We start from the raw sequence: 24,096 nt of genomic DNA on the forward strand, positions 1-24,096 counted from the left end.
CAAATGGTGATCACAACTCCTTAAGGTTTCTCCTTTCAGACTGTACCATAATTTTGCCATCACAGTCTGAGGACAGAAAATTGTCATGGGATCCCAGACCCAAGGCTGGATTATCATATTTATTTGGGAACAAAATCACTGTCACTTCATACCAAGGCCAAAGAGAAAGAAAAAGGCATATCCTTCCAACAGGTTTTTCAGTCTACCAAGGATCCTCCCACCCTTGACTCTGCATCCCCAAGCAAAAAGTTCCTTGGGAGGAGCCTCAAAGTGGCCAAGGTGAAGCTGTGAAGCATCACCAGTTCAGCAAAAATTCACTGAAATAGCTGCCAGTGTCACATTCATCATTGACTTATTAACATCATTGATTTACTGCTTATTTCTTTGTGATTTGGCCCAAATTCTCTTTCCCTCCCTTGCCTGCCTGTGTTAATCAGCAGATATATCTCATTAAATTGTTTTACATATTTATATCTCATTTTTATGGCATTTTAGAGCTGTTTTGGTGGGGGTTTTGTTTGTTTTGATTTTTCCCCTGTGCCTCAGGATTAGAACTTGCTTCAAAAATAGAATTTAAATGGGAGGTTTGCTTATTCCAAGGCTGGTATTCCCCCACTGGGAGAACAAGTGAGCAGAGGCAGGGCCACCAGGGTCCAACTTCTCCCTGTAACATCCCATCAGCTCATAAACAACATGGAACACACGTCCATCCTACTTGGAAAAGCCTGTGTTGGGAAAACATGAGTGATATTTGCAAAACACAGTGCACAAGATCTGATTATCCCATTCCAGGCAGCACTAAGGGGGCGTTCACAGTATTTAATTTTATCTAAGGAAGGCAAATCTCCTCAGGCCTCCCTGCAGGCAGCAGAAAGTGTTGGGTTCCTCTGGAGGGCCTTTTAAGGAAGCTAAATTAAGCTGCTTCTGTGATTTCCTCCTGCCCCAAGAGAAGCACAGACAGATTACTCTTGTTTTAGAAGGATATGTATCAGAAATTTCTCCTCTGTAGCTCCTCTATGCCTGAATGATTAATTTTCTGAGGCCAATCAGGTTTTAAGAGGCATTGAGCAGCGAAGGGTGTCTGCACTTAGATCCTGGAAAATATTATACACTTGAAAGTTCTGTACTTTGATTAGGCAGTCGTTAAGATGTTCAGCACATTTCCCATATCCCTTCCAAATTTCCCAAATCCATCCCTTCCAAACCCCATCAAAAATTATGTTAAAACATGTAGGGGCTGTCCTACAAAAAGTTCTATTTTGTAGCCCAAAGCCATGGTCAGACTTTGTGCTTTTGACATTAACAAGTGTTCCATCGGGATATATTCTTAATTTTGGATGAAGAGAGACTTTTTACAAGAGCATGCAGTGATGGGACAGGTTGAAATCTGTCTGTCATATTTCAAAAAGCATCTAGTTTTTCATGTGGTAGTAGACCTTGGGGCAATTCCGAGCACAAGGACAGGTTGGGCAGAGAATGGATCCAGACTAGCCCTGGGGAGAAAGACTTGGAGGTGTTTGTGGACAAAAAGCTCCACATGATCCAGCAATGTGCACTCACAGCCCAGAAAGCCAGTTGTGTCCTGGGCTGCATCAAAGGCAGAGTGGGCAGTGGGTCGAGGGAGGGGATTCTCCCCCTCTACTCTGCTCTTGTGAGACCCCACCTGCAGTGCTGCTACACAGGAAAGACATGGAGCTGTTGGAATGAGGCCAGAGGAGGCCACCAAGGTGATCCCAGGGCTGGAGCACCTCTCCTGTGAAGACAGGCTGAGAGAGTTGGGGATGTTCAACCTGGAGAAGAGAAGCTTCCAGTGCATAAAGGGGACTTACAAGAAGGCTGGAGAGGGACTATTGCAAGGTCAGGTCGTGATAGGACAAGGGGGAATGGCCTTAAGTCAAAGGAGGTTAACTGTACATTATATATCAGGAAGAAATTCTTTCCTGTGAGGGTGGAGAGGCCCTGGCACAGGTTGCCCAGAGAAACTGTGACTGCCTCATCCCTGGGAGTGTTCCAGGCCAGGTGGGACATGGCTTGGAGTAACCTGGGCTAGTGGAAGGTGTCCCTGCCTATGGCAGGGGGTTGGAACTTGATGATCTTTAAGGTCCCTTCCAACCCAAACCATTCCATGATTCCATGATCCTGTGCCATTTGTGATTTCTTTCATCATTTTAATAATTCAGAACATCTTTTTTTGGAGTTTTTTGTTTGTTTGTTTGTTTGTTTTAGTTTTTTGTTTTAGTTTTGTTTGGTTTTGCTGGCATTGGAATGAAAAATCAGACACTTTCCTAGAAATACCTTCAGCTCAGTGCAATACTTGAAGGTCTTTAGGGCTGTCACACTGATGTGTGCACGTGTGTGAATGTAGCTCTTCCAAGGCTCTGTAGAAGAGGATTTTAATATCTTCATAGACAGAGGATGAATTCCTTAGAGGCCTTTTCATCCCTTCCTACTGAATCCTGACTGTGAGGAAAGCATTTGAGCAGAGGTCAGTGATGCCAACCAAAGACCATGGTGTTAAAGTCTTAATAAAAGTGTTTTTAGAAGCATTGGATATAGCAAATAAAATGATGTTAAATCAATCTATAAGAGGGTATGACCACATAGATTTTTTCTTCTGCACTACAGTGTATGTAATTTAAAATAAAAGGATTGGGAAACCATCTCTCCCAGGCATTATAAAAGACTTTTACCAGGTTCTCAACTGTTAGGATTAAAGTTGTTTATTCCATGTTTCTGTTGATTTGCTGGGGTTTTGTTGAGTTTTTTCTTTTTTTCTTTTCTTTGTTTGTTTGAGGGTTTTTTTATTTTATTTTGAGTTATCACAAATGCATAATTACATTAACAGACTTTAACACTATTTGAGTCAAAATTGTCAAAGTCTGAATGGAACCATTTTCCACAGTTTATCTGCAAACTCTCATTTCTTTGTCCCTCACAAAAGTGGCCACATTAATTCATGTTCTTTCCTTTGAAACCAAAGAATAAATTACTTGAATCTTTTGTAGCGTGTCTTAATTCAACTTCTAATACCATTAATTGAATAATTTCTTTGTCAGTTTTATTAAGGATTAGAGTTTATTTTCAAATTTCTACCTGTGTTTGAGTTCCTCCCGATCATGTTTGTGTGCTCCATGGTGTATTTTCTGCTCCAAACCACTCAGGATCAGACCAAGGGCACATACTCTTCCATTGTGGCCAGAAATTATTGGCTGAACTTCTCTTAGGGGACAAGCTTGTCAAGGTTTCTGCTGGAAACACAAGACTTTTTTTGCAGGTTTTATACCACAGGTGTCTTACTTTCTAAGCACAGTTGGGAGTCGAAGTTACTATTTGGGTTTGATGGCAGTGGGGAGCTGTGGGCTGCAATGTTCAAAGATAATCATTCTTTTCCAGTCTCATTTTGATTCCTCGTGGCTCCTCCAGCTTCCCCAATGCCAGGCCTAGCAATGTGGGGTGAGATTTTTCTGCCTTACTTTTAGGCAATGAGTCTCAATCTGAGCCATCCATACTGACCTCCCTTGCAGTTTGGGAATGTGGTCCGGGAGTTTGGTTTGTGGTTTCTTTAATCTGATCAGCTGTTGTAGTTTGGAATGAATTGCACACCAGAGACTTGCTCTCCGTGGACTGGGATATTGTGCAAAGTGACTTGATCAAGTCCATACACCTGGGGATGGTCAACACCCCCTGTGTGCCCAGAGACATCTTACCCTGAGCTATAATATCAATATAATTCCAGGTACAATCCGCCATGTACCTTCTATAATTTAATCTAGTAGATTTATCAAGCTTGAGCTGCTTTCCTTTGAATGCCCTGTCGTTCTTCCCGTGGATTTCAGTGGGAATGGGATGAGAGGTAACCTCCATCCTGCCAGGGGACACATAAGGAGCTGTCGGTCCTGATGCCCAGCTGATGGGTTGGGTGCTCACCAAAATGGGTGTTGTCACCACTTCCCTGCAGTGCTGCAGTTCCCAAACAAGAGGCTGCTCCTCCCTTTATGCCCAGGAGTAAATTGCTGAATTGCTGTTGGTATAAAGTCTTTGTTTTAGGTTTGTACTCTGTGATTATCTTCTATTGTCTTAATTTCCAGATAGCATTGAAGCCAACATTGAGACAGCGTCTTCTAACGTAGACTCAGCCAATGAGCAGTTGGCAAAAGCCAGTCAGCACCAAGTAAGTGGGTCTAAAAAAGCCCTGTGGATTTCAGTAATGATATTTAAATTAATATTTAATATGTATATGTAATATTATATTTTATATAGATATATATATTTCAGTAATAATATTTAAAATAAAGAGAACACCTGGCAGCTGTGAACCACATGACACATTGGCTGCATCAGGTTTGTGCTACCTGGAAAGATGATAAACCATATTCTAAGTAAGAGTTGAACTTTTAATATATATATATATAAATATATATGATTAAATTACAGTAGCACAGACAATTTGCTTTAGAGTAGTCATTAAGAGATCTGCATATTAAACAGACATTTCCCAGTAGAAAAGTCAACAATTAGCTGCTGTTGTTCTTGGAAAGATGTCATAAAAAGCACGTCATTTCAGTGTAGATGTGCTTCTGTTTGGAGTGTTTCCCTGTAATCAGGCAACAGTCCTTTACAAAAACAACTGAGCTGTCAAACAACATGATGTGGTTGGAGAATAATGGCTGTGGGGATGGTGTTCAGCACTTTTTAAAGGCAATTCGAGGGTCTTTTTTGTGAATTGGGTTTTTTTTCTTCATTGGAGCAAGAATAAAACACACTCACAAACATTAATCTTTTTGAAAATGGCTTGACCAGAAAGAACTCTTGGATGGTTACAGTTAGTGCTTCCTAGGGATAAAAGGGGGTGGGGGAGTGAACAAAGAAAAAAATGTTATTACCTGGATTGGACTGATGGAACAAAAACTGTGAGTTTCCTTTTTTCCTCAACCATCAATTGGTGATTTTCATGTATCTGGAGTCTTGTTTTGCCAAAATATAGCTGAGGTCCATGAGAGTACATAATGCCTCCTTGTTGGCCCTTGGACACAATGAATTCTGAAGGTCTGGGGCAAACCTCCAGACCAAAGGAGTGAGAGCCAAAGGCATTTTACTCTGATGTAAAGTGATTTTAAAATTATCTACAGCTCATTTACTAGTGAAATGTATTTTGCAAATTGTGAGTGATAAGAGCAACTTTGTAGAACTTTGATATTGCAGAAAATAAGTGTGGTCTTCAGCTCTGTTTTGGTTTTAAATGTATATATGTATTCAAGATAATGCATGTCACCCTGAATGTAATCCTGCATTTGCTTTGAAAATAACTTGTTATGTATCACATGAAGTCTAAAATGAGACCAGAATGAATTTAATACTTGACCTGACTGTAGAGCTGATCGCAGAGCTGCAAATGACTTAATGATGACTTTGGCTAAGAAGGTCAAAGAGTAGTCAGGCAGAAAATGAAAGCAACACAGTCTGAAGGAGCTGCTTTCTTCAGCCAGCAGGAGATGCTGAAATAGCCTGCCCAGTTAGGAGGCCCTTTATTCCTCAGATATGTTGATCAAAGTGAAGATAGAGCCAATTTTAGTGAGTCAACCCCCTCTAAGGGCATAACTATGTACTGGCTGGTATGTGTGGGAAAACACTTCAGAGTCTCTCTTGCCCTTGAAAGAAGCCCATATAGACAAATATCACTTAGGAAAATTCAGCTGCTAAAGAAAACATGCAATCCAGACCTCCTGCAGAGCACAGGTAAGTACCCTGTACGCTGCTGGGTGAGAATCAGGAGTTGAACATGTGTAAACTCAGCTCTTTCATGAGGTCCCCTGAGATGTGAACAGAACAGGAGGTGAAGCTTTTGTGACTTCAAGCCCTGACCTGCTGCCTGGGGTTGGTCAGACTGCCTATGATGCCTCGTCTTTTATGTGCCATAATATCTGCTCATCTTACATCCAAAAGGACACTGTCTCCATAGGGCCCTGATCTCACATCCCTCAAAGGCTTCTGTGGGAATTAATGTTGATGCCACTTGCATCTCTGTGGATAACGCGGTGTGAGTACAGGTCACCCTCCTGGGCGGTGTGTCTGGTTTTGGTGGCTTTAGAAATATCTGGGATGGGTTTGGGAGAATGATCAGCCAGATGGCCCTGTGGGTAAACTGCTTTTAAGGGACCTACCATGGCTTTACACACTGGAAATTCCCCCTGCACTTGTCAAGGATCAAAAGCACAGGCTGTTTTTCAAATCTTACTGAGTTTTTCTTCTTTTGTTAAACTACTATTTCACTAGTACATTTAGCTGTTACTCATGCTACAGCGTGATTACCCTGTAAATGCAGCCTGGCTGACATACATTTGTTATTTATTCCTATTTATATGTATATAAATTTGTGTGTGTGTAAGTAGTATTTTTACGAGTCTATCAACAAATGTATACATAAATTGAGAAATCAGAAATGTCAACATTGCTGAAGCATTCAAGCTTAAGACCTGCTGTAGACCTTAATTAAGGGATCTCTGTCAGGAGTAAAGATTAAGTGGCTGGTTATTTAACATAATTTTTGCATATAATTCCTGCAGTCACTTCAACAGTACAACTTGGAGCACCAGTCCCAACCTGCACATTATTGTAACAAAGCATCTGTTAACAGTTTTTCCTTAACTAGTACAAAATCAGGTATTTAGGCTCTCTGAAATGATATAAATGTTTAAATAAATATCAAGATCTTCTTGCTGAGTACCTTTCTTCTGTGTGCTAACAGTAGTGATTTATTACTTTATTATTTTTTGGTTTAAACTGGAAAAGGTTTAGTGGAAGCTGTCAGAGTTGTGCAATATTTTTTTTTAATTATTATTAGCAGATTTTTTTTTCCTTCATTTTAAATTGTCATTACAGAATAGTTGTTTGTAATTAAACTTGTTTTTACTACAGTAACAGTTAAGCTGGGCCACTGCATTATCTGTAGGAACACAGAGTCAAAATGAAGATTAAAGAGTAAGTGTTGGATATTGATATGGGAGCAGAGGAACAAAGTCCTTATTCCACATGAAAACCCTTTTGCTCACAGAAACTTGAAAATTTGAGTTTGCTGTCCTACTTCCACTGCAAAATTTGAGTTTGAAAAATGACTGAGAAGCAAACAAATCTGGCAGGGAGAAATCAGGAGAAATAATCTCCTGCACTAGACTTGCTTCAGTGCCTTTCTTTCCAGTGAGGGTCTCATATCCCCTGGGCCCTGAGCAGAAATTATGACTCTTTCTATTAAATCCCAATGGCCCAGATTTGTCTCATGAAATTTCCCTGTCCATGCCCTAGAGAAAATTATTCATCCCACCCATCTTAAAACACTAATTTTGACATGGGTCAAATTGCTCTCTGGCAGATAGGGATTTATGGGAGCAAATACGAGTGTGGTTGGGGGAGAAATGTGTATCCAAGTGTCTGAACTCCCTTTACCAGGATGAGGAATTGCTTTCAGCACATGACTTGTCTCATCTCACGGGAGATGTCTGACATAGATAGGTCTGATGGCTGATTCTCTGGACATTCTGCTCTCTCCTTTGTCTAAAAAGTGCAAGTAATATTAATTACACCACAAATATTTCAAGGGAAAATGAATCCCATGCCTATCACCTACTGCTTTATTGGAAAAAAGGGAATATCTAGGCACCCAGCAGTCTCAGTAGTTGGCTTTGAGGTTAGTTTAGGTGGGCTGAACATCACACTAAAGGAGATGAGTGGTTTCACTTTGCTCTGGTATCTTAAAACTTCCTGCAGATGGATTGAGAGGAAGTAAAAAAAACCCAAAAGACAACTCAGACTCCACAGATAACTATTAAACCAGTTACTCTATTTTATGCAAAGTTTGGCCAAAATTCAGCTTGGCCACACTGACTGAAGGATTCTGTGCTGACTGTTGAAGCTAATTTGTTTTGGAAGAGCTGCTTGTGTTGCTTTGGTTGATGCTGGTTGCTTTCCTTCCCTACATCTGTGGAAGTCAAGCTGATTTGCATTCCCTGGCATGGCAAAGGCAAACAGCAGTTCAGTGACCCAGCTGTGTGGTCCAAGAACAATTAGGGCTTTTCCCTGTAAAGAAGCAGTTCCCGGGTCTGGCTTTCATGGATACACAGAGGGGCCCTTTGAAGGCTGGAGCTTTAAGGAAAAAAACCTTATAAATCTGTGACATTTACAGGCATCTTATGTCCTGGAGACCACCAAAAAAAAAAAACTGGCTTCAATTTTTGCACAAATAACTCATTGCTGTTTTAAAAAACAAAAGAATATTTGAGTTCCAAAAATCACCTTCTCATAGTCTTTGAAATTTTCTGGCGTGCTAGCCTCTAAAAGCATTTGTTATAAATATTGTAATAATGAAAATTTTCTTCTCCTTTTTGCTGGGGATATGCCCTAAGACCATGTCTTTCACTGCTATGAAATTGTTTTAAAGCCTAGTTTTAAAATTAACAGCCAATTAGCACCACGATATGATGGGGTTGCAGCTTGATATGTGCAGGAGTCACCCAACATGCTGCAAAGCCATGGTGGACCAACGTGATTGGAATATCTTGATGCAAATACAGCTACTTAATCTGGGCTCCTGACTTCAAGAAAGACATTGAGGTGCTGGAGCGTGTCCAGAGAAGGGCAATGGAGCTGGGGAAGGGTCTGGAGAGTAAATAATATGAGAAGAGGCTGAGGGAAAACCTCTTCACAGAAAGGGGTGTCAAACATTGGAACAGGCTGCCCAGTGAGGTGGTGGAGTCACCAGACCTGGAGATGTTAAAGAAGTGACTGGACATGGCACTTGGTGTTATGGTCTGGGTGACAAGGTGCTGATCAGTCAAAGTTTGGATTCGGTGATCTCAGAGGTCTTTTCCAAAATAAATATTTCCTGTGATCTCCAAGGACAGGAAAAGGCTGGGTGCTCACATGGAGCATTCATGACAGAGGTGAAATGACAGTCTAAGGTGCAGCTCATACAACCAACCTCGTGTTGCTGTTGCTTGTCTGTGTCTGTCACCACTGACAGCGTGGCTGAGTTTGCTTCTTCTTTAGATAATTAGCACTTGGAAGTTTTATTTGGAGGATCATGAAGCTATTCTTTCCTCTGGCAGTTTCTGCCTGTGAAAGTGATGGGAGCTGATTTAAAGCTGCAACAGGAACCCAGAGCTCTGTAAGGACTCCAAGCAAAAGCCATCACTGAAGTGACTGTTTAATTCCATGACTGAGCCTTAATCCCCCTTTTCAGCAGCAGAAGGAAACTTTGCTGCCATCCAGAGTCCTCCTGATTCTGTACCATGAGCTCTAGTTGGGAAAAGAAGACCCTCCCAAATTGCTTGAATCTCTCAAAACTCAACCAATTTGCAGACCCTTGCTTTTTGCACTCAGCAACACACCAGCTGAGCTCAGGGGCATCTCTGTATGCTTCCCCCTCAGATGGAATTTCTTCAATTTCAAAGCATTTTCTCCTCCATAGCACTTATTTTTATTCCCCCCCTTCCCTCTCCCATTAAACCATATTTTTTTTTTTCATTTCTGCTCTCTATTGCAACCTCCCACTCCCCTCCTTTTGAGGAATGGTTTCCAGCATCACTGCTGCCTCAAACAGTCCATTCCCTTATCTCACTAATTTTCATGCCCAGGTTGCTCAGAACCTACCACATAAGGATGTTTCCCTGTATTTCCTGTCAGATGTGTCCCCACACGGTCTGTATTGCTACAGAGCCTTGAAACAGCTTTTTGCTACATATCTGCCCCTTCTTTCAGGCTCCATTTATCTTAGCAGCATGGTCTGGGCAGCAAACAAGGCTGTTTGGGGCAGCACTTTCAGCAGTTCAATTGAATCATTGAATCATCAAGGTTGGACAAGACCTCTAAGATTATCCAGTCCAACAATTAACCTGGCACTGCCAGGTCCACCACTAAACCATGTCACTAAGCACCACATCTTGATGTTTTTTAAATGCCTCCAGGGATGGTGACTCCACCAATTCCCTGGGCAGCCTGTTCCAGTGCTAAACAACCCTGTCAGTGAAGAATCTTTTCCTATATATCCAATCCAAACCTCCGCTGGTGCAACTTGAGGCCATTTCCTCTGAACCTGTCACTTTTTGCCTGGGAGAAGAGACTGATCCCCACCTGGCTACATTCTCCTGTCAGGGAGTTGTAGAGAGCAACAAGGTCCCCCCCTGAGCCTCCTTTTTCCCAGGCTGAGCTCCCCCAGCTCCCTCAGATACTCCTCATCAGACCTGTGCTCCAGACCCTTCCCCAACAGCAGGTGGCTGGAATAAAACTAATTTCTTTTTCCCTTGCTCCGTGGCTCCCTGTGAAAAGCAGGCTGAGTTTTCAGATTTAAGAGTGCTTTATTTTGAAGCAAATTCTGTTTGTGCATGTTTTTTTACTGTATTTTAATGCAGCCCATTTACAAAACAGCTGCTTACTGTGGGAAGTGATGTTCAAGTCAGCGCCAGTCCAAGTGATAAATGAACTGTGTGAATGCAGCAACTTAACCTAACCAACCTCTGAGCCACAACATTTATTTAAACCTCTCTTTGTTTTCTGTAAATAATGGATCTGTGTGATCAAATATTTATTAAGAAAGGGTTTAGAGCTTTTGGATGTCATGCAGCTGGGTGTTCTCATGTGTAAAGGTAAAAATCTCTCAGGCCGTTTTTAATCACGACTGAACATCTCTTCATTTTTACTGTCCGAAAGGGAGAGATACCTCATCCAGGTGGTGGATTAGTCTTTTTTTTTTTTTTTTTTTACTTTGTTCTAAACCATGCCCTGTAGGATTTTTGGGAGACAAAAAATAAAATTAAAAATTATCTATTGTGAGCTCACTTTTTATTTAAGCACAAACCACTCAAGGAGGAAGTAGAAGGGGGATAAGTGGAGGAAAAGGAAAGGACTTCCAGGGGAAGCCATGGACATGATTTGAGGGATGGAGAACCTCTCCCATGAGGAAAGGCTGAGAGAATTGGGACTGTTCAGCCTGGAGAAGAGAAGGTTCTGGAGTGACCTTATTGCAGCCTTTCAGTACCTGAAGTGGGCACAAGAAATCTGGAGAGGGACTTTTACAAGGGCCTGGAGTGACAGGACAAGGGGGAATGGCTTCAAACTGACAGAGGTCAGGTTTAGATCAGATATTAGGGATTAATTCTTCACTATGAGAGTAGTGTGGCAATTGAAGAGTTTGCCCAGAGAAGCTGGGAATAACCCACCCTTGGAAGTGTTCAAGGCCAGGCTGGATGGGACTTAGAGCAACCTGGTCCAGTGGAAGGTGTCCCTGCCCATAAGGATTGGAAGTAGATGAGCTTTAAGGTCCCTTCCAACCCAAACCATTCCGTGATTCTGTGATTCTGTGATACAATGAAGGGGTTGGGAGCACATTTGGTGCTGAGCTGTTGCCCATCAATCTGCTTTCTCTGGTGGGAACTGGTCAGACTTCACTGACTGTTCACTTTTGTGGACTGCAGCACTGGCACTGTTTCAAGGGAGGATTTAAGAATATCAGTTACATTAATTATGGTGGTCTGCATTTAGCATTTCAAAGGCAAGGGGTTTGTATTTGAAAGCTGAACAAGTGTCTGATCTGTGATGATTCAGAGACGGCAGAAGGAAATCACAGACTGTCTTTTGTTTTTCTAATTCATTTGTTTAACAAAATCTCTTCCCAGGGTACAATTTCATTTTGAGGGGTCAGAGATTAAAAAGCAATTTTCCCTTGCTAGCAGCAGCATAAACTAGTGAGTTACATTTCTCTTAATGGCCTCATTTAACAGAGGAGTGAATGGAAATCCTTGGTTACTGAGTGGAAAACCACACTTAGAGTCATCTTTGTGCCCAGTGGCAGCACATATAATAAATTGCACTGCCCAAAGGTCAAAGCTTTGAGAAATTGTATTAAACTTACCTCTTGATGGGCTAGGAATACCAAGAAGTTAGGAATATTGGCACTGGAGATGTATACCTAACTAGAATCCGTGAAAATGAGGGACAGAAGTTAAGTATCCTGGTTTGAGTCCCAGCTGTGTAGCCTGAAGTGGAATTGCACTGGGCTGTGAGCTTGTCACATCTCATCAAGTTGCAAAATGGTCGAGCTTGGTCAGGTCAGACTGGAAAACCTCTGCTGAAAATCTGCACACGAGGCAGCAGAGCTTTGCTGTTTAATTTTCCTTCCTGGCACAGGGGCACTGTCCAAGCAGTGCCACCATTCCTCAAGTATTCCATGTAAAGTCACTGAAATGTCAGTGAGTTCAGAGGAGACTATGAAGGTGCTCAGGGGGCTGGAGCAGCACTGCTCTGGAGCCAGGCTGAGAGTGTTGGGGGTGTTCAACCTGGAGAAGAGAAGGCTCCAGGGAGACCTGAGAGCCCCTTCCAGTGCCTGAAGGGGACCAACAGGAAAGCTGGAAAGAGAATTTTAGCAAGGCCATGGAGTGACAGAACAAGGGACAGTGGCTTTAATCTGACAAATGATTCAATTCAAACTGGATATAAGGAAGGAATTCTTCTCTAGGAGGGTGGGGAGGCCCTGGTACAGGTTACCCAGAGAAGCTGTGGATTCTCCATCCCTGGAAGTGTCCAAGGCCAGGTTGGATGGGGCTCTGAGCAACCTGGGATAGTGGAAGGCATCTCTGCCCATGGCAGGGGGTTGGAATGAGATGATCTTGAAGGTCTCTTCCAACCCAAACCATTCTGTGATTCTAAAGGTGCCACATGGGTTTTCAAAGCCGCACTGACACAAATGGATGACCTGAATTCTAATATGGGGATTTATATTCTAGTTTCCCTGTCTTGAATTTTTACTTGATTTCCTTTAAAAGCATCAGTTTATCAGATGATCTTTTCATAGGGACAGTGTAGGGACCCCCATTCTGTATCGTGTCACCTCATGTGACTTGGTACTTAAAATTTAGGCAGCTAGAACAAGACAAACTAGTCTTTCACATGCCTCTGGAAGACAGCTCATCCTGCTTCTCTTGGATGTTGTACCTCAGACTGTGATATGCCCAGGAGGGGAATATCTTGCTTTCACACTGATAGACAAGTCCCTTCAAAAAAGCACTTAACTACCAGGCAGCTTGGGTTTGATTTCTTTGCCTAAAAACTAATATTTGGTATCTTTTTGTGCTGAGTAGAGAATCCTGCTGTGTTTCTGGCTTCTGCTGTGGAAGATTGTTGTTCCTCCCAAAATCACATGTCACCTGTACCAGCTGTGTTTAAATGCTACAGAGACCCTGGGGCACCTCCAGTGGTCACAAGTAGCTGAAAAGTAAATGCTTATTCCCCTGTTGTGCTTTAATAACTATATTGATCATGAAGGGAAAATGAGATGTAAGGAGAAATGAGTTACAGAAATGAAATTGCTTTTATTTCCATTTTGATAAAGGCTGGAAGCACTTTAATCAAAGGTCTTTTCCACATTTCTGAAAGAAAACCCAGTCCTGGTAGGACACCTTTGTAGCACAGCTCTCAGGTCACAGCCTGGCACCATCAGAAGTGGAGAATGGGAATTGTTAAGTCCAGCTTATGCTCAAGAGGAGAAAAGAGAGTCAATTATAGTCTTGCTAAATCTGACATCAGCAGCGTGCAAAGTGCTTGAAAACATTTTGAAATGTGGAATTGAAAGCAAGGAGATCTGTGCAGGGTGGGGCAATGTGGGATTTCATTTTACTTTGATAGAGTATTTGCATATCTTTCTTTGTGAGGGGAAAGGATTTCCTTAGACAAAGGTGATGAGAAAGACTTGACTTCCTGGTCTTCAGAGAAATATTTTCTGCAATTCTACCACAGAAGGGTTGTCCTTATTTAGAAGATTCATGGTTGCAAAGGTGCTGCTGGGCCATAGCTTGTTCCTGTGTGGCCAACTCTGAGGTCCCTTCATTTTGTTCTCCATCACACACTGTTCCGAGTTCAGGATCAACAGCTCAACCCTTTGACAATATTCAGTCATTCCTGTATTCCCTACTGGAGGATTAGGGATTAAGGTCTTCTCTGGGATGATCTCAGAAGAGTAGGAAACATTTAAGGGAACCAGGTCCTCTTCATAAAGATCAACTTCCTCATTACTTTTTTTTTTTAAGATGACTCTGGGAAAAAGCAATTTGCATAGTGGGTCAAAAATTCATTATCCTTTTTATGTCACAATAAATACTGAATTAGATCCATTTTTAGTGGGTTTGTGTGTATTCCTTGTAACTTGTTTTTATTTTTTTTTTTATCCAGTGAGCCGCAACATATCATTCTTTATTTATAGACAACAGTTCTGTCTGTTTACGAGAAACAATTCTTGCATCAGTTCTTTTTACTATAGAAGACATTTTTCTTACATAGACCTGAAACATATAAAAGCTAAAATAAACTCTGTTTGTATTTATCTTTCTTCTTTAGAGTCTGTCCTAGTGGATATTACCCTTTTCTTAAAGCGTTTTTTTTTTGGTCAGGAGTTTAAAGAAAAGGAAATAATCTGTAACTTCAGGCTTTCACTGATGTCAAAGGCACATTCCTCCTTGTCATTAATGGAAGGAGAATAGAGCTTTATCCACTATACAGGTTGTATTTGCTGATTTAATAGGACTGGAGAGAATTCATGAGCATGCAGGTAAGTTTATTTTTTTCTAAGCAGAGAAATCTTAAATTCTACTCACAATCTCCAAGCTTTCCCTGACTGTCTTCCCAGTTGTGTCTTTAAAAGGGGATATTATTATTGAGGAGTATAAGGAGGCAATAACAACTGATTTCAGCCATCACCAATAAAAAATGCCATCATTTTTCCTTAAGTTTCAGTTTCTTTGACCCAAAAGGAATATGAATGCCATGTATTCATACAACTGAATAAACCTTACTGTCTTCTTTCACCCTTTTTACTGGGAAGCACTCAATGGATGTACACCTAAGGCTCAGAAGCCACAAATGAGACCCTCCTGTCTTTACTTCTAAGTCCCACATTTCCAAGGCGTTCTCTCACCTCTATCTGTGGGTTGAACCATTGTCTGGAGGTTCCTGTTTCACTCTGCTGCTTCTGGAGGGAGTGTAGGACATCTGGGTTCCATTTCTGAGCTCCTGAATTAGACATCTGAAGTTTATAGATTCATAGAATATCCTGAGTTGGGACCATCCGAGTCCATCTCCTGGCCCTGCACAGGAACACCCCAAGAATCCCATCATGGGCCTGAGAGCATTATCCAAGTTCAATGGGATAAGTGTGAACAGAAATATTTCAGAGAAAGATGTCAGAAACCTTCAGGCAGACAGAAGTATAGTACCATGAAGTTCCTTCCAGTTACTTTTATTTCAGATTCAAAGACTCAGGTTTCTCTTTCAGCTCTTCCTCAGTAAGATCCATGGATGTGCAACCAGAGACATAAAACAAAGGCTGTCCACTTCTTCTTGCAAATCAACTCAGCCTTTTCCTTATGTCAAATAATATGTTGCATAAATATTTTTTAGCTAATTTTTTTCTCTTAATGAATCAACTTTCTGCTTCAGAATACCCTGTTCTTCTGTGTTACAGCTTCCTTCATGTCCCTATTTTATTCTGTTATCTGCACCATTGGATTTGAGGGATTGAGGTCTTGATGATACCAAGCAATGTTTCTCCCTGTCCTTTCAAGACTTACATAGATCTGAAACTAGTGGAGAAACAATTAAACTTATTTTTCTGGTGACTGTTGGCATGGCTTCCTCACATCTTAAACAGAAGAAAATTTAAGAACTGTTTCTCATTGCCACAGGCAAAGAACATGTACATAAAGTTCATTAAAGCTCCCATGAGATGGGAGTCATCTCAACTGATTTTGGGTGTATCCACGTTAGGAATTCATCACTGGGTGTGTTGTGTAGGCACCCTACATGTTCTCCAGGGACCTAGGAAGCACTGGGATTCCTGTCTGTGGCTAGTCAAAGATGCCACTGACTGTGGGGTCTGTTATGGCCTCAAACATGACCTGTGCTGTATCACTCAGGTCCATGTGGATTTATGGGATGCCACAGGGCATCTCATATCCAGGTGTTTGTGTTTGGGTACCTGGATTAGGAGAGATCCCATTGCAGGGCTGTTTATTTTGCTACATTATTGTTTGAGTCTAAGTTCTTACCTCATTGAAAGGTGGGGCCTGGGTTGAGACCACATGCTTTAGTTTCCTTAAAAAACAATTCTTTAATTAATTTCACTTTGATATGGCTTTAATTAATTTAATTCTTTAATGTGACTTCAGTGGGAGTCTTCACCACATTGGACCAGGCCCATTTAGTCTGCTGTCTGGTGTTGGGCACTGATTTTGAAACATGGGGAAATTCTGAGAGTTTATGGGAAAGGAGAAGGAGTGATCCAGGCCTGACTGCAGAGGAGAGATTACAAAACAAGTTGGTTAAGCTAAAAAAAAAAAAAAAAGATGGATTTGAAGATAGTAGTCTCTTGGTACATATAAGTCTGCTGCAAAGAGGAAAGGAATAATCACTTTTTTGTTTATTACAGTTGGGAAGAACAAGAAGTGATGGGCTTAAACCTTAAAATGCAGCAAGAACGAACTAGGATGGATATTAAGAAAAGCTGTTCAATGATAAGGAGATTGAAACACTTTCTGGGGAGATTTGAGAGTCTTCAGCGCTGGATATCTTGTAACAGTATCTAGTGAAACATATTTTAGGAAGGGTGTTTGTATAATTGCTTTTCCTGTTGCCTGTCAGATCACGCTGCAAGGTGCAATGTAAACAGGACATGTTCATATTGTATCACCAACCATCATTATCTAATCAAAAAATGTTGCAGCCATGAATCATCCTTTGATTTTCATTCCCATCCTCTCCTCCTCCCCTGCCCCCTCCCCTCAAAAGAAACATTCCTGTTAAAAAGCTCCTTCAGAGACCAAAATCACTGATTTAATTTGACAAAGGTGATAAGGCTCAGTGTTTTCTGTCAGCTTTGGTTGGACTGGCTGTTGGGTACAAATCATAGAATCATAGAATGGTTTGTGTTGGATGGGACCTTAAAGATTATCTTGCTCCAAACCCCTACCATGGGCAGGGACACCTTACATTAGACCAGGTTGTTCTAAGCTCCATCCAACCTGGCCTTGGACACTTCCAGGAATGGGGTAGCCACAACTTCCTGGGCAACCTGTTCCAGTGTCTCACCACCCTCACAGAGACAAATTTCTTCCTAATATTCCATCTAAGTCTGTCCTCCTTCATCTCAAGGCCGTTAAAATCCCATTACTTTATCCAAATGCTTTCTACCTGACTTTCACGTGACCCAGACTTGGTTTGCAATTACCATTTGTTCTCCAAATTACTTCCACAAAAGAGGAATCACTAAAATTATGGGGTATGTCCTCATAGTCCTTTGGATAAGGCAGCTGAGCCACACAGGCATTGATGTGGTGCATGTGGGAGCTGGGTTGGCATTGCCCTCTCCTTCAAGTGTAGCAGACAACCATCACATTTCACTTTAACAAACTGTTTGGGTTTCTGAGCCCTAGTTATGTTTGATTAGCATCAGGGTTGGAAATGAGGAGGGTTTTTAGGAAGAGGGAAAATGATTGTGATGGTAGAATTCAGGAGGGCATGTATCCATGCTGCTGAAAAAACTAAGGCCAGGGGCTGTCCTGTGCATCCAAGGCCTGGTTTTGTCCACATGATTAAGTTATAAAATAGAAACATAGAATAGTTTGAGTTGAGAGTGACCTTTAAACATCACCTTGTCCAACCCCTTAGCAATAAGAGCAGGAACATCTCCCATGCAGAATGTGGGTGACAGCATCCAAACTGTCCACTGGGAATGGTTGCTGACATGTTATGCTGGAACTGGATCATTCTTTGGGACAACAGGACAGAACTGCAACCAAAAGCATGCATGAATGATGGAAAGCCACCATCTGTGGTTGTACCTCATCCCTCTTTGAGATATTGAGTATAGTAGTAGCTGCTTTGTGCTAAAGTTTGTGCTTGGACACTCTCTACCATCTTCTCCTTGACCCAGGGGTTTGTCTGACTGTGGTTTAGGCCAGCTCTGATGCACACCACCCTTTATCCTTGGGTTACACAGCTGGGAGATGCCTCCATGGGAGCAGCACCACTTTTCTTGGGAGCCCCTGTTGGTGAAGGCACTGCCCCAGCTCACCTTCCTGTCACCCCCTCTCCCGGTTTGCCCTTCCCAGGAGAGCACCCTGCTCTTGCGGCTCCCTGACAACTCCAGCGTCTCTAATAAAATAAAAATTCTCATAGGGATGCATAAATTTATTCAGCACTTGGAATGATTTGTAAGAAAGCTGAGCCCAGTGTTCACCAGCTCTGGGAGTTGTGCTGTGAGTCACATATTTATCCCTGATGGTCCAGTCGGAGAAGAACTTTGTGTGCTCTTTGGGGTCTTGTTTGATTTGGTGCTTTTTGTGTTATTGGGTTTGTTTCCTGTTGTTTTTTGGGATGTATTTATAAACATAGGAACAGGTTTTTCACCTATAGATTTTGAAATTGCTTCAGTGTGATCAGTAGGGATACTGTGTAGTTGTTTTACTACTGATGTTACTTTTCCACGACCTGAAAGGAAATCTTCATTTGATAAGACAGGGGTTTTTTTCAGTGCTAAAAGAGATAATAGAGTCAGCATGAAGAGGTGACTGAGGAGCTACTTGGACCCTTGGGCTCTGATAGAGACTAATCCCAAGTAACACATGGAAACAAATCTTTTCCACCATGATCATAAAGGTGATGGTCATTAATTGCCTGTAAGCATCTATAAATGGCAATTAGAAATCACAATCTTTGGGAATAGATGTGCTGGAGGACAGAGGAGGGATGACATATTTTTGTATCTACCTGGAAATTCATTTTAGAGAGGAAAAGAATGCTGAATATAGGTCCTGCTTGCATAAAGCCGATTTAAACATAGGATTTAAACATAGTACAGGATCAGCAGCATAAAACAAAGTAAGACCTGAAAGTCCAAGAGTTTGGAAATGAGAGCAGAGTTCCAAAGACCAGGCAGCAGATGGATCTCTGCAATAGGAAACGAGACCACAGAGTAACACAAAGCAGCAGAAGGATGTGAGAGAAAGAGTCGAGCAAATTATGGCCTAATTCAAATTACTTATTATAATTATAGTATTTTTATATTATTGTTGTTATAATTATTTATTATTGTTGTTATAATTATTTATTATAATTATTGTTGTTATAATTATTTATTATAATTAGTTAAATTTATTTTAATATAAATTTCTCTCTAATTACTTGGAGCACTTTCCCTTTATGCAACAAAAGAGCCAAAAATCTGATTCTGCTCTTGGTGTCACTGTCAAGAATCTGGAGGATTGTCGTGGAATTAGGACAGAAATAATCTGGTATAAAGAAGGTAGAATATGTCCCACGCTGACCATCAGCTTCTGGATTAGATTACTTCTCCAACATGTATTCCAGTGTTCTTCAGCAACCTTTCCCTCAGAGACAGGCAGTGTGGGTATTGTTTTATTGCTTTACTCTGGTCCTCCTTGCATTTCAGCATCCAAAGCTAATTAGGATTGAACAATACAAGGAGGTTGTTGAATGAGTGTTCTCAAACAGATCATAAAATCCTGGTGTACCTGCTTTGTTTGCACAAATGGATAGAATGTTGGCCCCCATGTAGCCACTCACAGGTGGTTCTTCAGTGAGGAACAGGCACAAACTTGTAGAGGGAAACTTTGGGGTTTTTCTGGACCATCTTCTAAATGGGGTTCCAATCCCTAAAGACCTGGTAAGGAGCCAACAGAATTTCCCCGTAATAATTCCAGAAGGCAAAATAAGGATCGTTTCAGATCTATTGATGGAGAATAGTAAGAAAAGGACTCATCACCAGAAGGTGGAAGGGAAGACTTATTTTTCACAAAATCATTTTAGATTGGAAAAGACCTCCAAGATCATGGAGTCCAACCGTTGACTCATCCCCACCTTGTCCCCCAGCCAGGACACTGAGTGCCATGTCCAGTCATTTCCTGGACACCTCCAGGGGTGAGGACTCCACCACTTCCCTGGGCAGCCCCTTCCAAAGCTTGTCAAGCCCTTCAGTGAAGAAATTCTTCTGATGTCCAACCTGAACCTCCCCTCGTTCAACTTGAGGCCGTTTCCTCTTATCCTGTTGCTGGTTGCCTGGGAGAAGAGGCCAACCCCCACCTGGCTACAACCTCATTTCAGGGATTGTAAAGAGGAATAATGTCACCCCTGAGCCTCCTCTTCTTTAGGCTAAAACCTCTGTGGCCCCTTTTCACTGCAGTTTTTTAGGTCTGTCAGCACAATGAGTACATTTATGTACAGTTAAGCTGCACCCTCTGCAGTTGAGCTGGGTCTGGTTTGACACCTTTGCTAACAAAATGTGCTGGTGCTTGAAAACACCATCAGATGTCAACCTGGGAAAAGCTGCAGATCGGTTCAGCTCTGCTGTGCCAGTGTAATACATTATTTTTCCCAGTGTGGATGTCCCCCCTGGCAGTCACTGCTGGCAGAGCAGGAGGAAATGGATAAATGGATGTCTACACCCCAAAGGTGACAGGAAGTTCCTACTGCTCCTGTGTTGCTGGATGTCCATGCTGGTTGTGACTGGCAGTCAAGGCACAGCAATTTTAACCAAAACCAAGATTTACATAAATTTTATTTTTCTCAGTTTCCTTTCAACCGTTGAAAACATTTAATTTCAAAGTCCCCGAGACTTTTCTTTTGATAATCATAGAATCATGGAATGGTTTAGGTTGGAAGAGACCTTAAAGATCATTTAATTTCAATCCCCCTACCATGAGCAGTGGCTTAATCACTCATTTTTAGATTGTATTTGTTGTCTAGGTGGATTCAAAAGGCATCCAGATCATATATAATTTTCTTAGCATATCTGTCCCTTAGAAATGGTGCTCAGGAGAAGTGTTGGAACACGTTATGCACTTTGGATTTTAGAAGGGTAAAAGCATTAGGCACATCTCATAAACATGTTTGTTCTGCAGCCAGTTGAGGACTGTGTTGCAAAACCCATCACCCATCCCACCAACATGTGGGAAAGCCCTGTGTCCCTTCGAGCTGGGAACGTTCCAGCAGTACTCAAGTTTATTAGTTGGTATCATTCTCCTTTCATTTTATTTGATTTGGTTTTCTCCATGTTTCAAATAAAAATATGAGTATTTTATATACTCCCATGAAAATGATTCTTCACTCCTCTCTGTCAGCCTGATCAATTGGTTGAATGGCTTTCTGAAAGTGTTTTTTCGTGAGGCATTAAATATTCCCTGCCACGATGTTGGTCTAACACACTTGGTTTAACTTCACTAATTACTAAAACAAACACCTCTTTATTTACAGGCTTTTTTGGTTGTTGTTTATAGGCAATTAACCTGTCTCCTTAGCCTGTATTTTCTCCCAGTCTTTTCCTAAGCCTTCCATCTGTAGAAGTTCTTGTTTACCACCCTTTTCATGTGTGGGTGGTCCCCTCCAAACTCATTTGTCTACATGCAAAGCAAGTCAATCTGTGACCTGTTGATGCTCAAAAAAGAAAGCAGAAGAAAGCAGCAAGTCCATCAGGCCATTTTTGTGTGAAGGCAGCAGATGCAGAACAAACATTATCATGGCATGGGACACGATCCCACCACACTCACCAGATGAAACAGGATTAGCTATTGATGCACAAACAGGGACAGATCTGAGCAGTGTGATGGATAATTCTCCAAGTCTGAAATTGCTGTACCACACAAATGTTGACTTATGTTGTCTTTCTTGCATTTACATTAATTTTGTCCATCAAGGTTTGGCCCTCTTACCTTCACTAGGACAGGGGAGCAGGGCATGACCGACACTGTGAACTCTTCCTTTGTTTGAGCAGAAGTTTGCTCTGCTCAGCTGGCGTTTTGGCTGCCTAAAATGAACAAATACATTCAATTCCTTTATGGAATTCTTTTGTTTTTCTGGACAAATGCATGAAAATGCAGTGAGGTTCAGCTGCACGCATCCATGCCCTGTGGTGGAGATGTCTCCCTGACCTCAGCTGGTGAATATTTGGTACCCAGGAGCACTGAGTGGGAGGTAGCCCTTGTAATTCTTGCTCTGCTTGCAGAGCAGCAGATGCTGCTCTTGACAACAAGCCAATCTTCCACTGAAACTCACTCCTGTTTGTTTGTTTTCTATTATTATTTTTCTCCTCCACAGCACTCTCTATCAGAGCATATCAGTGGCTCATTTCAAATTTTTCATTCCTAGGTCTGTGGGGTCTCTTGGAGTGAACTTGTACATTGCTTTATTTCTCACTTATCTGTCTTTTTTTTTTCCTTTTTCCCCAGCCAAACAGAAAATTACTTTTCAGGGTGAAAAGCTGCCTTCCCCTTGTGCTTTTACTCTCAATCTACCTCAAACTGAGAAATGAACAGGATGAATCAATGACAAAATGTGTCTTTTTGAAGCACTTGGGAAGAAGGATATTTCATCACTTAAGATTTTTTTCCCTCTCATTCACAATCAATACTTCCTGTTTTTAGTTTAGTGAAGTTCTACAGATGTTTACCCCACATTCAGGGACAGTTCAGGGGTGATAATGTGAAAGTCAATATGTTTCACATTTGAAACCCTATTTTTAACTGGACAGGAAAATGTGATTCAGGAGCTTCCAGTCCTGCTTATAGTCATGAAAAATTAAGGACATCCTTTACCAGATGATTTCCAGAGTTCCAAACTTAATTAACAATGGAAAAGGTGTTTTCTGTGAGTGGTGTTTTCTGGGTCTTAGCGAACACAGGGTTAATCCAGGATGAATTATTCCTTCTCCTTGACCAGTTGCCACATTTTTTTTTTGTAGTCTGAGATTTTTCAATGAGCTTTGCAAATAATGCAGCAAAATTATTTATATTTTATATTTATATTTCCCCTGACACCTTTCTGACTGTTTCACTGAGCAAAACAGGCAGTTGCCTTCTCTTTTTTAGGTCAGGTGCCCTCTGTCCCTCCAGCCCACCAACACCAATCCTTGTCACAGCCATGATTCACCAGCATGAGTCTGGCTTATCAAGGCTGGGTTTTGAGCCTTAGCAAATCTTTCTTCCTCTTTCTGTGAAAAGGAACTCATAATCATTCTCTTCACAAAGAGGAAACCAAAAGTTATTCCTGTGTTTTCTTTTCAGCCTCCTTAACAAAAGAACGCTGATGGCATGTCTTTTTCTTTCTCCGGAAATTAGGAAATCTGAACTTGTGATCTGTCCTACCTACACCCCTTTTCTACATTTCTGAATCCTTTAGGCCCAAATGATTAAAATTAAGAAAAATAATTTAATTCCTGCTGGATAAATGGGGCAGAAAGTTTGTACTACCAGTGCCAAACTCAGTGTTATATCTTGTCTGCTAAAGGGTGGTACCACAGGGAGAAGTACTTTTGAGTAAATCAGCTTGAAACATGGCCTAATTGAAATATGTTTCTTTAATTGCATTAATCAGACTCTTAATAGGATTAAAACAATTGCTCCTTTCTCTTTTATCCTTCAGCTCCTTTCTCTCCTCACACACATTCCATATTTATAGCTGTTTCTGCTTATTTGCATTTATAATCCTATCTTAAAAACAAAGTCTGTTTCCAGCTGAGCTCATCTCCTACCAAAGACTGGTCTAGAAAATCCAAGTTTAGAATAGGTTTCCTTCCCTTTATTTGAAGAGGTATTTGCTGTTGTGTGCCCAGATTCAGTGACCAAGCCAAACTACAGATGATTTCTGCAGTTATATTTAGAACTGAAGAAAGGGAAATTTGGGTCTCAGGTTTCCCAGTTTCAATCTGGGATAAATCTAAGCAAAAAGAATACTTTGATCATTGGTTTTGTTTTGCTCCTTTTGGTTTTTTTATTTATTTTTCTGTCGATAGTGGATTTCTGGAGGAAAGGGTGACTGAAGGAAAAGAAAGACATTTAAATTAGAGTTACACAGTAAAAAATTGACTCCAACTTAGTCCACTTTAAGCTGGACTAAGTGCTGAAATCAGTACTTACTCCAAGTGCATCTGCAGGGCAGTGAAAACAGAGCTTGTATTACTTGTAACAACCACCCCCAGAAGTGCTTGCACTTTTAATTTTCAGGTGCATCAAACTAAATTATAAAGAACTGTGTTTCATTAAAATCTACAAT

The 24,096-nt window shown here is 41.3% G+C and overlaps 1 protein-coding gene across 5 annotated transcripts in view; it reads left to right on the top strand.

Annotated features, from left to right (window-relative positions):
- Positions 1-24,096, top strand: part of TSNARE1 (t-SNARE domain containing 1) — a 472,184-nt gene that overhangs the window by 293,450 nt on the left and 154,638 nt on the right. For all 5 annotated transcript variants that reach the window (XM_032688083.1, XM_032688116.1, XM_032688100.1 and 2 more), the window contains one exon: positions 4,089-4,171. In XM_032688083.1, coding sequence (XP_032543974.1) covers positions 4,089-4,171 — 83 coding nt within the window. The remainder of the gene's footprint in view (positions 1-4,088; positions 4,172-24,096) is intronic.

Source organism: Chiroxiphia lanceolata, chromosome 1, assembly GCF_009829145.1.
Source record: "Chiroxiphia lanceolata isolate bChiLan1 chromosome 1, bChiLan1.pri, whole genome shotgun sequence".
Lineage (NCBI taxonomy): Eukaryota > Metazoa > Chordata > Aves > Passeriformes > Pipridae > Chiroxiphia > Chiroxiphia lanceolata.